At 46.6% G+C, this 14,713-nt stretch overlaps 1 protein-coding gene across 1 annotated transcript in view; it reads right to left on the bottom strand.

Annotated features, from left to right (window-relative positions):
- DOCK3 (dedicator of cytokinesis 3) overlaps nucleotides 1-14,713 on the bottom strand; it is a 243,919-nt gene that overhangs the window by 72,104 nt on the left and 157,102 nt on the right. Inside the window, exons 25-27 of the mRNA XM_063121109.1 lie at nucleotides 12,427-12,554; nucleotides 7,521-7,667; nucleotides 6,569-6,667 (exon numbers count right to left, since the gene is read on the bottom strand). Of these exons, the coding sequence (XP_062977179.1) occupies nucleotides 6,569-6,667; nucleotides 7,521-7,667; nucleotides 12,427-12,554 (374 nt within the window). The remainder of the gene's footprint in view (nucleotides 1-6,568; nucleotides 6,668-7,520; nucleotides 7,668-12,426; nucleotides 12,555-14,713) is intronic.

Below are 14,713 nucleotides of genomic sequence, written 5' to 3'. Positions count from 1 at the left end.
TGGGAGATAGCAGCGGTGAGGCCACGAGTCCCAGCTGTTCCTGTGCTCAGTAAATCCCTCCCTCCTGTAAGGAACGGTGAGTTTTCTGAGGATGAGGACTCTGGGGATGAGCAGCCACAGGCGGGACCCAGTACCAGCTTGGCTGATCAACAGCCAGCAGAGGCCTCATCCAGTGCAGACTTAGAAGAGGAGCAAACAGACTTGCTACACGTGCCCTCGTTCAAACAGCAAAGGGCAGAGAAGGAGGCTTTACGCCGATCTAAGCGGATTGCTAATAAACGCCAGCTGAACAAGGAACAGCTGTGAGGCCAAGCTGGTGTATTTAGGTAGCAGTTCGCAGACCAACAAATTTGTCAGAGCTTATCTGGTTTGCCTGGGAGAAGCTCTGGACCGTGTACCCTTGACTGTGCCGTGTTCCTGGTGGATTGTTTTGGACTCTGGACTTCTTGGACCCCGTGACTCTCTCCTGCCCTTTGGAACCTGGATTGGCTTTATGGACTTTCGTGACTCTCTCGTACCCTCACTGACATCTGGAATGCTTTATGGACTGCCTGTGTGTTTTGCGTAAGCAACAAACGATTGCTCTATGTATTTTTGTTTCAGTTGTGTGACCAATACACGTTATCAGTTACTTCCTTAATTGCTGTGTTTGCTGTTTCTTGGCGTGCTTCCCAGTCTGGGCACTCTGCCCAAAGAGATAAGCAAAAGTGGCTGGTTTCAGACAGGCTTCTTCAGGACAGAATAAGCTCTGACCAACGTTTTACCAGCACTTTTTCTGTTAAGAAAAATAAGAATGGAAAACCTTTTGGAGCAGCAGAAGCAGTTAGCTGCGCAGGTGATCCAGCTCACGCAATTAATCACCATGCTCCAAGCGCAAGTGAATCAGGCAATGGCTGCGGCTTCTCAGCCTCCGCCGCTGCTCCCACGTAGGAGTAAATGTTTTGCAGCGATGCCAGAGAGGTTTGCAGGAGAAAAGGAAAGGCTGGACAGTTTCATTGCAACTTGCAGACTGCATTTCAAGGTCCGACCGGAGGATTTTGCTACAGACGGGCACAAAGTAGCTTTTATTGTGTCCTTGTTGTCTGGGTCTGCAAGCAAATGGATTACGCCTTATCTCAATCAGGATAGCCCTTTGCTTGACAATCTGCCTGAGTTTCTGAAAGAGATGACAGCCATCTGGGGAGATTCAGTGAAAGCAGAGACAGCGGAGCATTGCATAAGGGAGCTGCGTCAGGGCAAGGGGTCGGTGGCAGAATATGCTACACAGTTCCGTCTCCTGGCACAAGATCTGACCTGGAATGACAGTGCACTCCAGTCCCAGTTTCGTTATGGCCTCGCAGAGGAGCTGTTGGATGAGTTGGCACGCTCAGCACCATCTACATCGTTGGCTCTGCTTATCGAACAAGCCACCCGGATGGATGCTCGGTTATCAGCACGTCGTTTGGCACGGAAAGGAGCAACAGGGTGGAAAGTGGAGCCAGTGGTGGAGCCAGCAGCAGCACCTGCAGTCTTGGTCTCGCCCTGTACTGGAGAAGAGCCAATGCAGCTGGGAGCTGTGCGAGCACGTCTCTCTGTGGCAGAGAAGCAGCGAAGGAGAACGGCTGGCGTGTGCTTGTATTGTGGGCTTGGGGGGCATTTTGCTCGAGTATGCCCTTCCAAGGGACAGAAGGGGTCTATGTCGGGAAACGGGACTTCCCAGGCTTAGGAGGGGTCGCTAGCCTGGGAATTTTTGGGGCAGAGGCAGGTGTGCCTCAGACAGCACCCAGAAAAGACCCTCTATTGGTCGCAGCAACTCTGTCAGGGGAGCAGGCTCAGGGGTGTGCAGTGGGAGTTATGATTGACTCTGGGGCATCCAGCAATTTTATGGACTGGGCGTTTGCTTCCCAACACAACTTCGCACTAGAGCCGCTGGCAGAGCCGAGGCAGGTGGAGACAATTGATGGGCGTCTTTTAAAATCAGGGCCGGTGACGCATCAGACTACGATGTTGAAGCTGGAGATCCAGGGACATGTGGAGCACCTACGTTTCTATGTGGCCGCGGTGCCACATTTTGCAGTGGTTTTGGGGATGCCATGGCTCACGCAGCATGATCCCCATATCTCATGGGGTCGGCGGGAAGTACTTTTTGCTTCACCCTATTGTCAAGAACATTGTTGGCCAGAGCGGGTGCAGGCAGCCGTGGCAGCGGTTCCAAGATCTGCGGCTGCAGATCTTCCAACAAAGTACGCTGAATTTGCGGATGTTTTTGACAAAAAGGAGGCGGATAGGCTTCCACCGCATAGGCCATATGACTGCACTATTGATTTGTTACCAGGGGCCTCTATACCAGCAGGGCGCATTTATTCCCTTTCGGAACCAGAGTTGGCGGTTTTACGGGAATTTTTGGAGACCAACATACAGAAGGGGTTTATTCGCCCTTCTAAGTCGCCTGCAGGCGCACCCGTATTCTTTGTACGCAAAAAGACAGGGGATTTGCGTCTCTGTAATGATTATAGAGGCCTGAACCGCATCACAGTGCGTAACCGCTACCCCTTACCATTAATTCCAGAACTTTTGGAGCGCCTGCGACATGCGAAGGTTTTTACCAAACTAGATCTTCGCGGGGCTTATAATTTAGTGAGAATCAAGGAAGGGGACGAGTGGAAGACTGCTTTTCAGACCAGATATGGGCACTATGAATATACGGTGATGTCGTTCGGGTTATGCAACGCCCCAGCCGTATTTCAGCATTTTGTTAATGACATTTTCAGGGACTACTTGGATCGCTTTGTTATTATTTATCTGGATGATTTTTTGATTTATTCCCCCAATCAGGAGGCGCATGATGCTCATGTTAAGGCAGTCTTGCAGAGACTTCGTGAGCACAGGTTGTACGCCAAATTAGACAAATGTGCGTTCGATCTCACGGAAGTGGACTTTTTAGGTTATAAGATCTCTGCAAAAGGAGTGGCGATGGATCACGCCAAGGTCGAAGCGGTCCTGTCCTGGCAGTCTCCTAGGACTCGAAAGGAGGTGCAGCGCTTTTTGGGTTTCGCGAATTTTTACCGGCGCTTTATTCCGGAGTTCGCGACTCTGGCGGAACCCATCACCCAGTTGCTGAGGGGCAAGACGGGGTTTCGGTGGACGCCGGCAGCACAGGTAGCTTTCGAGCAGCTGAAGCAGCGGTTTACGGCAGCCCCAATTTTGCAGCATCCAGATCCACGTAAACCGTTTGTAGTGGAGACGGATGCGTCAGATGTCGCCGTAGGTGCAGTTCTGCTACAGGCAAGTACAGCAGACTCTGGGTGGTTGCCTTGTGCGTTTTTTTCTAGGCAGCTTACTCCACCAGAAAGAAACTACACGATCTGGGAGAAGGAGCTCTTGGCAGTAAAGGCGGCCTTCGAGGTGTGGCGTCATCTGTTGGAGGGGGCGGAGTATCCAGTGGAGGTTCGAACCGATCACCGGAACCTGGAGTATCTGCAAACGGCCCGGAAGCTGACACAAAGGCAGAAGCGATGGGCTTTGTTTTTTGGGCGTTTCAACTTTCGGTTGAAATATATTCCTCGGGCCCAAAATCGCCAGGCTGATGCCTTGTCCCGCAAGCCGGAGTATGCAGCGCAGACGGAGAGGGAGGTGCGGTCAACGATCCTGCGACCCGAACATTTTGCAGCGACGCAGGTGCCCCCGACTTTGCGGGAACAGATTCGCCAGGTGCAGGGGCAGGACGCGTTGGTGCAGGAACATGCAGCAGAAGGGGCCAAGGCACCGTTTCACATGAGAGACGGGCTCCTATATCACCGGGGTCGTTTGTATGTGCCAGCAGGGGTGTGTAGGGACTCAGTGTTACAGCTGTGCCATGACAGCCGGCCGGCCGGACATTTTGGCATATACAAGACTTTGCACCTGCTATCTAGAGACTTTTGGTGGCCGAGGGTGCAAGCGGATGTGGCTCGGTACGTCCAGAGCTGTCCGGTGTGTCGTCGGGCAAAGGACATAAGGGGGCGACCGGCAGGCTTGCTACATCCGTTGCCTACACCTGTGGGTCCATGGCGGGTGATTTCAATGGACTTTATTACAGACTTGCCATTGTCTGCGGGACACACCACTATATTTGTAGTGGTCGATCTTTTTTCAAAGATGGCGCATTTTGTCCCGTGTCCGGGGTTACCAACCGCCCAGGAGACTGCTCGGTTGTTCGTGGACAATGTGTTCAGGTTACATGGACTACCGGAGGGGATTGTCTCGGATCGGGGAGCGCAATTTACGGCACGTTTTTGGAAGGCGGTGATGCAGGTTTTGGACATCAAGGCGCATATGTCATCAGCCTTTCATCCGCAGACAGATGGCCAGACAGAACGGACAAATGGCACGTTAGAGCAATATCTGCGATGTTACTCTAACTATCAACAAGACAATTGGATGGGGTTGCTTCCCTTGGCGGAATTCGCCTATAATAATTCTGTGCACGCCTCAACGCAGCAGACACCGTTCTTTGCAACCAGCGGTGTTCATCCACGGTGGTTTCCGGCGGTGGTGCCCGCTACCAGGGTTCCTGCAGCAGACCAATGGTTGCAGGAATTACAGGCAGTGCAATCCATGGTGCAGGAGCAGCTGCAGGTGGCCAAAGAGGCCTACAAGGTGGGCGCTGATCGGAGGAGGCAGGAGGGGCCGGCAATCACGGTTGGTGACCGGGTGTGGTTGTCAACACGGAATCTTCCACGGCATCGACCCTGCAGGAAGTTGGATGCGCGTTTTATGGGCCCATTTTTAGTAACAGCACAGATTAATCCGGTGGCGTTCCGCTTACAGCTGCCTCGGACTTTCCGGATTCACCCTGTGTTTCACCGCTCTCTATTGGTTCCAGCAGCAGGGGTGAGGCCGGATGCTGGGTCAAAGGCTCCTCCAGTCCCAGTGTTAGTGGATGGGGAGGAGGAGTATGAAGTGGCACAAGTCTTGGACTCACGGAAACATCAAGGGCGTTTGCAGTACTTAATTGACTGGCTGGGTTATGGGCCAGAAGAGCGCTCCTGGGAGAATGCTGGGGATGTGCATGCTCCTCTCTTGGTGCAGGACTTTCACCTTAATTACCCTTCCAAGCCAGGCCCAGCTAGGGCAGCAGGAGGGGATTATGGAGAGGGGAGTAGTGTAAGGAACGGTGAGTTTTCTGAGGATGAGGACTCTGGGGATGAGCAGCCACAGGCGGGACCCAGTACCAGCTTGGCTGATCAACAGCCAGCAGAGGCCTCATCCAGTGCAGACTTAGAAGAGGAGCAAACAGACTTGCTACACGTGCCCTCGTTCAAACAGCAAAGGGCAGAGAAGGAGGCTTTACGCCGATCTAAGCGGATTGCTAATAAACGCCAGCTGAACAAGGAACAGCTGTGAGGCCAAGCTGGTGTATTTAGGTAGCAGTTCGCAGACCAACAAATTTGTCAGAGCTTATCTGGTTTGCCTGGGAGAAGCTCTGGACCGTGTACCCTTGACTGTGCCGTGTTCCTGGTGGATTGTTTTGGACTCTGGACTTCTTGGACCCCGTGACTCTCTCCTGCCCTTTGGAACCTGGATTGGCTTTATGGACTTTCGTGACTCTCTCGTACCCTCACTGACATCTGGAATGCTTTATGGACTGCCTGTGTGTTTTGCGTAAGCAACAAACGATTGCTCTATGTATTTTTGTTTCAGTTGTGTGACCAATACACGTTATCAGTTACTTCCTTAATTGCTGTGTTTGCTGTTTCTTGGCGTGCTTCCCAGTCTGGGCACTCTGCCCAAAGAGATAAGCAAAAGTGGCTGGTTTCAGACAGGCTTCTTCAGGACACCTCCCAGGCAATGCATGCTGGGAGTTGTAGATGCTAGCAGACACAGCAGGGTCTAGAGCCGTGCACTAAAATGGCAGTTCCATCCTAAAATGGCCACCAAGGCTTTGGAGATCTGAGGCTGAATCCGAGGGTTGTGCAGCCCTACTGTAATTACAAATCATAAAACCACAAATCTGAAAGCACCTAAAACATTATGATAGCAGTAATATTACTTCTATTATAACAAAAATACAAAACACTATCAGTAGAAAAAGAGGGCAAACATAAACAATATGTTTAATTGGTTACTGAAATCTATGTCATTTAGCTACCAGCTGAAAAGTGGATATTAATGGATTGTACTACATTAAAGTATTCTACGGCTTGGGGATTTGATGTGTGTTGCAGAGGGCACTGTCACAATATCTAACTGTCAACTGATTTATCTTTGGCATACAAATCTGCATCAGCTTCCTACACAGCATTTTTAAGCAATGGGAACATTCCTGCATGTCATGTCCATGACTTAAAGTACAATTCTACACATGCATACTCAGAGGTAAGCCCCACTGAGTTCAATGGGACTTACTCTCAGGTAGGTGTATAATACTGCAGCCTAACCCAAGTAACATAAGATGAATTTGTGTCTGTGATATCTATAAACTCAAAGTACTTGCAAATGCTTAAGCTAGGGAATTGTTCACTATTGTGGGGGGAGATATTTTTCAGTATTCCCATAGTAACAAGATGTACACCAGATCAGAGACATAAGTGCAAAATATAAGTCTTACCTTTAGCTCATCCTTGCTTTGGAAATTGTCCAGTAAATGCTGGAAATGAGTATCCAACATCTGACGAAGTAGAGACAAAAGACAGGACACATATTCTCCCTGTCAATCCCAATGAAGAATTATTTTAGCAGAATTATCACATGCACAATTTGCATAAAAATGAATTTTAGGGTAAAGGAAAAAAGGAGTGGGATTTGAAAATGCTCCAATGCTAATGAAAGGAAAGCACAAATGCATGGATTTATAATCAGGTCTTTTTTATCAAGTCCACTTAATTTGTAAATTCATACTGGATTGTTCTGGATAAGATACTTAGAATCTGGATCAAATAAAATAATTTAAAACACCCCCCCCCCCAATAAACACCCCCCCGATATGTTTAAGAGGGGAAAAATTAGGGTGAGAATTTGCCTTGTTTCCCTTTAATGTAGAAGAAATATAATTTTCTTTCTTCTCAGGCAGAACTAAAATGGTTCAGCCTCCAAGATATTAGCATTCCTCCTAAAGTTAATGTATTGGTTTTTTTCTATATCCTTCTCAGCATGCAATGCAAAATAATTTTCTTCTCTACCAAGGAATTCTCATTTTAGTGAGAAAAAGGATGAAGCAAATAGAATCTTTCAAAGGATAAATGTGCAAATGGGATCATTCTGTTCATAATTACTAAGCATTAACTAAGACACCCACTGATAATTTTCAATTATGATAGAAATACCCTGCAAGTCATTAACAACATGATCTAGAAAAGGTAGTCTTCTTTGAGTGAATGAGCAGCAGCATGACTGCTGTGCTTAACTTTACTCCAGAAATGCAAGACAGTGATTTTCAGTTTAAAAGAAGATAAAAGTTAATGCGGGAAAGATGGTAATAAGGTGAAGATGGTGATGAGGGGTTGGGGGAAAGGGAGCAGGTTAGATAAGCAGGAAATAGAACCTGATTGTTAGTTACTAACAGTGATTTCAGCTGTGCACTGTGGACAACGCTGCCCTCTTACCGCCTCCTGAGATTGCGATTTACTCATGATAGTAAGCAGAGTCTGTAAAAGTACATCCAGAAGACTCTCCACCATCATCTCTACCTCCTCAATTACATCTGTCTCCTAAGGTAAGCAATTAAAACACAGTTAGCAACCTACAGAACAAAAATGAGAAGCCAAGTAACTGTTTTCACATGTTTCAAGATGCTACTGCGAGACTATTATCTGAGACAGGCCAGTTGAAACATATAATTTCAGTCCTATTTGATCTGCAATACCACCTGTTCAATTTTGGACCCGGTTCAAGGTTCTGGTTCTTACCTTTAAAGCCTTTGAATGGCTTGAGACCTGGGTATCTTAAGGACTGCCTTCTCCCACATTAACCCTCCCTCCAGCTCTTCTGGGTAATCGAGATTCAGCAGGTTGGCTGTGGAGTAGATTTTTTTAGCAGTGGAGCCAACACTATGAAAGACTCCACAGGAAGCTCATATAGTCTAGGGGTGGGCAGAAGGTACATCCCCAGATGTTTGGGACTTCAAATCCCAGAAGCCTGTCAGCATGGCCAATGGTCAGAAATGCTGGCAGCTGAAGACCAAAACCTCTGGAGATCTACTTTCTGTCTAACCCTAATGTAGTCTCATCATTATATACACTTTTCAACACCAGGTGAAGATTTGGCTCTTTAAGGAAGACTTTGGAAGGAGGTGTTGTTGTTGTTGTTGTTGTTGTTGAAATAATGAAGACCTCAATTTTCTTGACTGCTGTTGTCTGTTCTGATGCTGATTTTATGATTATAGTACTTTATTATGTTGTTTTGATATTGTTCTGATTACTTATTTCTATTTATTAGTTTTAGCTGTTTTAGTTCCTTATAATGAGAGAAAAGCAGAGTACAGGTTTTTTTTAAACTAAATGAAGTTTAAAAAAATGTTGCAAGTATCTCAGAAGTAGCCTATTCAAAGACAACAGGGCATTAATGGATTCCAGAGGGCTCTGGGGGATTTTCCTGCTGGTATGGCCGGTGCTCCTGTCGAAGCCCAGGTCGCTCTGTGGAATGCAGAGATGACTCGGGTGGTTGACACGATCGCGCCCAAGCGTCCTCTCCCTCTGAGCAGAGCCCGGTCAGCTCCTTGGTATACACCTGAGCTGAGGGCGATGAAGCAAGAGGGGAGACGGCTAGAACGCAGGTGGAGGAAGACTCGTGCTGGGTCTGATCGAACACGGGTTAGAGCTCACTATCGAGCCTACTCTGTGGCGGTGAGGGTGGCAAAGAGGCAGTTCTTTTCCACCAGCATTGCGTCTTCTCAGTGCCGTCCGGCGGAGCTTTTCCGGGTGGTTCGCGGCCTGTTACACTCTGGGCCAGGGCGAGAGATGGTGGAACCCTCGGTAGCACGCTGTGACAAATTTGCACGGCACTTTGAAGATAAAGTCGCTCAGATTCGTCATGAATTGGACACCACACTTAATGCAGCTCCACTAGTAGAGGTGTTCAGAGCGCCGTCCGGTTCAGTTTTATTGGATGAGTTTCAGTTAGTGAGGCCCGAGGATGTGGACAAGGTGCTTGGCCAAGTCCGGTCGACCACCTGTGTGCTTGACCCTTGCCCCTCATGGCTCATTACATCAAATAAGGAGGGGATCGCCGGCTGGGTCCAGGAGGTTGTAAATGCCTCCTTGAGAGAGGGAGTGGTGCCGGCCTCTTTAAAAGAGGCGGTAATTAGACCACTCCTGAAGAAGCCTAATCTGGACCCGGAGGATGTTAACAACTATAGGCCGGTGGCTAATATCCCTTTCCTGGGCAAGGTGCTTGAGCGGGTGGTTGCAGGACAACTCCAGGCACTCTTGAATGAAACGGATTATCTAGACCCATTTCAATCGGGCTTCAGGCCTGGTTTTGGAACGGAAACTGCCTTGGTCGCCCTGTGGGATGACCTCTGTCGGGAGAGAGACAGGGGGAGTGCGACCCTGTTGGTTCTCCTGGACCTCTCAGCGGCCTTCGATACCATCGACCATGGTATCCTTCTGGATAGGTTGTCTGAGCTGGGAGTTGGAGGTACTGCGTTGCAGTGGTTCCGCTCCTACTTGGATGGCCGATTCCAGAAGGTGGTGCTGGGGGATTATTGCTCTGTGCCGTGGCACCTAAGCCATGGGGTTCCGCAGGGCTCTATCTTATCCCCTATGCTGTTTAACATATACATGAAGCCGCTGGGGGAGGTTATCCGGAGATGTGGACTGAGGTGTCATCAATATGCGGATGATACCCAGCTCTACCTTTCCTTTTCATCAAACCCAGGTGAGGCAGTGGCTGTTCTGAACCAGTGTCTGGGCACGGTAATGGACTGGATGAGGGCTAATAAACTGAGACTCAATCCAGACAAGACGGAGGTATTGTTAGCGGGTGGTTCTTCTGTCCGGCGAGGTGATGTTTGCCCTGTCCTGGACAGGGTTGCACTCCCCCTAAAGGATCGGGTCCGTAGTTTGGGGGTGCTCTTGGATCCAGAACTGTCACTTGAGGCACAGGTGAACTCAGTGGCAAAGAGCACCTTTTATCAGCTTAGGCTGATATACCAGCTGCGCCCTTATCTGGACAGAGATAGCTTAGCTACAGTTATCCATGCTCTGATAACCTCTCGTTTGGATTACTGCAATGCGTTATACGTGGGGCTGCCTTTGAAAACGGTCCGGAAACTTCAACTGGTGCAAAACAGGGCAGCAAGGTTATTAACAGGGACTGGCCGGCGAGATCACATTACGCCAGTCCTTTTACAACTTCACTGGCTGCCAGTCCAGGTCCGGGCCCAATTCAAAGTGCTGGTATTAACATTTAAAGCCCTAAACGGTTTGGGGCCAGGTTATCTGAAGGAACGCCTCCTCCCATATGTACCTACCCGGACCTTAAGATCATCTACAGGGGGCCTTCTCCATGAGCCCCTGCCAAAGGAAGTGAGGCAGGTGGCTACTAGGAGGAGGGCTTTCTCCGCTGTGGCACCCCGGTTGTGGAACGAGCTCCCCAGAGAGGTCCGCTTGGCGCCTACACTGTACTGCTTTCGTCGCCAGCTGAAGACCTTTTTATTCACTCAGTATTTTAACACTTAATTTTAACTTAAATTTAAATTTTACTGTTTTAACTCTGTATTTTAATCCTATATCAACTTTGCTGTGTGGTTTTATCCTGGTTGCGCTTTTTATACTGTATTTCGTAATTGTGTTTTAAACTGTTGGGTGTTTTACTGTGGTTTTAATTTTTGTGAACCGCCCAGAGAGCTTCGGCTATTGGGCGGTATAAAAATGTAATAAATAAATAAATAAATAAATAAATAATTAGCTGTTGAAATGTGCAAGTTCAGGAATAGGGATATAAGTATCTCACAATTGTTTTCTCTACACATGCACTTTCATATGTACACAAACACATATTTTGGGATCTAAACATAACACCATCATGATCTATTAAATATTTAACATAGTTATTTTATCATAATAATTTAAACTCTAATTAAGTTACAAAACTTGGGGCTGGAAATATGAACCAATGCATCCTAAATTAAGATCACATCTTTCAGTTTTGGATTATTATTAAAGCCAAACAGTATTTTTAAATATTATTCAAGATCATTTGGTAATTGGTGGAAGTTTCTTAAAACACATACTTCAGTTCTTAAGAGTTTGTGCTCTAGCTAATTTTCAATATGCAACTCAAAGCAGAGTTGTTTTTTAATAAGAGCTGGAATTACATTAAATTAAGAATTTTAGAATGTTCACTTTAATTGCTGCCATTAAATTTTATCTGCTTATTCCAGCATAATTGAGTACCCATGATGGTTTTTCATGAAAGATTTTGAAAAAAATGCAGATAATTAATTAAGAATGAGTGCCTATGACATCCTGTAACCTGAATGGTATGAGTTGTCACAAACATACAGAAACCTGAATGCCATGACAGGTTCATGCAACACAATAACCAATGGTGGTTTAAACAGCCAACGCTTGGTTATTTAACCCACCATGAGTTACCGTGTTGTGTGGAGTGTGTTTTTTAACCAACAGTTTGTTATTTGGTCAAAATAACCAAAGCAAATAACCAACGCTGTGCAGAGTTGGCTATTTGAACCACCATTGGTTATCATGTTGTGTGGAGGGCACCGTTGGTTATTTCCTTGGCCACCATTGGTTATTTCATCAGCCACAGAGTCACAAGGCAAGAGTGGTCAAAGCAATGGCTGCTGCTCCAGTCCAGCTGGCAGGATATATTTTCAGCAGCAATGACTGATTGGATACTAGCAGGAGGACTGAGGGGGAAGAGAGGGCATGGGATGAGTCAACTCAGCATGGACTAACAGTCAATTCAACACTGATCCTAATCCACACCAGTTTATTATTCTCATGTTGTGTATGGAGCACCCGCTAGATAAACAATTGTCAAGTTGATTATTACCTGACTATTGACTATCATGTTGTCTGAATGCAGCCTATGTGTTATCACGAATATAGAATTCTAGCCATTTTCATGGTTCTGCTAAAGATACAGCACAATTTACCCAACAGTCCCACTCCTTACTCCCAGGTAAGTGTGCATAGGATTGCATCTTCAGAAAATATTTGACTGTATTAAATTTTCTTAGTAAATATAATAACTAATACATAGGTCACATAGCCGTCTATATAGGAGGGATACCTATAAATCTGTGGTAATACACACATATCTACAACTTTGCTGCTATTACCTATGTTCTATGTGCATAAGCCCTCATATGTAATAATCACATCCCATAAAATTCACCTATGACAATTAGGTCACAAACAGCTATGTTATATGTCAATAGGTACATAATTCATAGTTTCAATAAGTTCTTTGGAGTGGAATAGACAGGCAGATATAGATTACCACAGAGCTAGTTTTGATGATAGAGAAGATACTGCTGAGAATTCCAGAACAGATAAGTAACTCTTTTTGCTGTCTCAGGTGAAGATGAATATGATGAAGAACCACAGGTAACAAAATACGGCGGGATTCTAGGAGTGGGAAATCAGAGGTTCAGTATTGTTTTACAAGAGAATTTAAACTATTGTTATTAGAAGCTTAATTCTTATTTAAAAGCATGCATGCAGAAGTTGAAAAGCTAGCAACAGGCAGAGATACAATAAAATTCACTTAATTGGCCCTTTAATAAACAATATGCCAGCTTAATTAGGGGCTGCCAGGAAACAAACTTTGAGTGGAATCCATTTTCACTCATTCATATTCAAATCTTAAACAAAGAATTGGTTTACACTGTGTTCCAAAAGTCCACTGAAAAGGCATGCATAATTTTCATTATAGTGAATAAAAACATGTGTGAATTGTAATTTACAAGCTTGCCTTTTCGTTTAATTAATTTTGCTTGCTGCTGCAGCTGCATAAGCCAAAGGCCATACTCATTCAACATAGCTTACTAATCGGAGTCAGTATGTGTCAGTATAAAAAATCATGGTACTGGCCACTGTCTACTAGACTACAGGAAATCAAAGGGTACTATGAGAATTCATACAGGTTAGTAATACCCACATTAATATAAATGATCCAGTATTCGTAGTGATATTTTGAAGACAGCACATGCTAATAACTCTGGTGGCTCACATGAGGAACAATGGAAACATTACAAATAAAAAAAATGAAATTAACTCTCATAAATCCTTATTTTCCCAGAGCAGTTCTACTTCTGAAGTATCATATGATACTTCTCATATTGTGTAGCAGCCCAATAGTGGCTGTGATGGTGAGGACACAAGATACTTAGGAGAGAGGGAGTATGCAAAGTTCCAGGAAGAGAAAATATCAAGTAGCAGGCAGAGCCAGAAACCTTCCTGTAAGCAGCAGAGATTTACTGTTGAACACACCAAAACCACTATTCCTAACCATGGAATAACGCTTGCCCTTCATGGCTCATTACATAAAATAAGGAGGGGATCGCCAGCTGGGTCCAGGAGGTTGTAAATGCCTCCTTCAGAGAGGGAGTGGTGCCGGCCTCTTTAAAAGAGGCGGTAATTAGACCACTCCTGAAGAAGCCTAATCTGGACCCGGAGGACATTAACAACTACAGGCTGGTGGCTAATAACCCTTTCCTGGGCAAGGTGCTTGAGCGGGTGGTTGCAGGACAACTCCAGGCACTCTTGAATGAAACGGATTATCTAGATCCATTTCAATCGGGCTTCAGGCCTGGTTTTGGAACAGAAACTGCCTTGGTCGCCCTGTAGGATGACCTCCATCGGGAGAGAGACAGGGGGAGTGCAACCCTGTTGGTTCTCCTGGACCCCTTAGCGGCCTTCGATACCATCGACCATGGTATCCTTCTGGATAGGTTGTCTGAGCTGGGAGTTGGAGGTACTGTGTTGCAGTGGTTCCGCTCCTACTTGGATGGCTGATTCCAGAAGGTGGTGCTGGGGGATTATTGCTCTGTGTCATGGCTCCTAAGCCATGGGGTTCCACAGGGCTCTATCTTATCCCCTATGCTGTTTAACATATACATGAAGCCGCTGGGGGAGGTTATCCGGAGATGTGGACTGAGGTGTCACCAATATGCGGATGATACCCAGCTCTACCTTTCCTTTTCATCAAACCCAGGTGAGGCAGTGACTGTTCTGAATCAGTGCCTGGGCACGGTAATGGACTGGATGAGGGCTAACAAACTGAGACTCAATCCAGACAAGACGGAGGTACTGTTAGCGAGTGGTTCATCTGTCCGGCGAGGTGATGTTTGCCCTGTCCTGGACAGGGTTGCACTCTCCCTAAAGGATCGGGTCCGTAGTTTGGGGGTGCTCTTGGATCCAGAACTGTCATTTGAGGCACAGGTGAACTCAGTGGCAAAGATCACCTTTTATCAGCTTAGGTTGATATACCAACTACGCCCTTATCTGGACAGAGATAGCCTAGCTACAGTTATCCATGCTCTGATAACCTCTCATTTGGATTACTGCAATTTGTTATACGTGGGGCTGCCTTTGAAAACGGTCCGGAAACTTCAGCTGGTACAAAACAGGGCAGCCCGTTTACTAACAGGGACTGGCCGGCGAGATCACATTACGCCAGTCCTTTTACAACTTCATTGGCTGCTAGTCCAGGTCTTGGCCCGATTCAAAGTGCTGGTATTGACATTTAAAGCCCTAAACGGTTTGGGGCCAGGTTATTTGAAGGA

The sequence above is a fragment of the Elgaria multicarinata genome, chromosome 3, assembly GCF_023053635.1.
Source record: "Elgaria multicarinata webbii isolate HBS135686 ecotype San Diego chromosome 3, rElgMul1.1.pri, whole genome shotgun sequence".
Taxonomy (NCBI): domain Eukaryota; kingdom Metazoa; phylum Chordata; class Lepidosauria; order Squamata; family Anguidae; genus Elgaria; species Elgaria multicarinata.
This window is presented reverse-complemented; position numbering and strand designations above follow the sequence as displayed.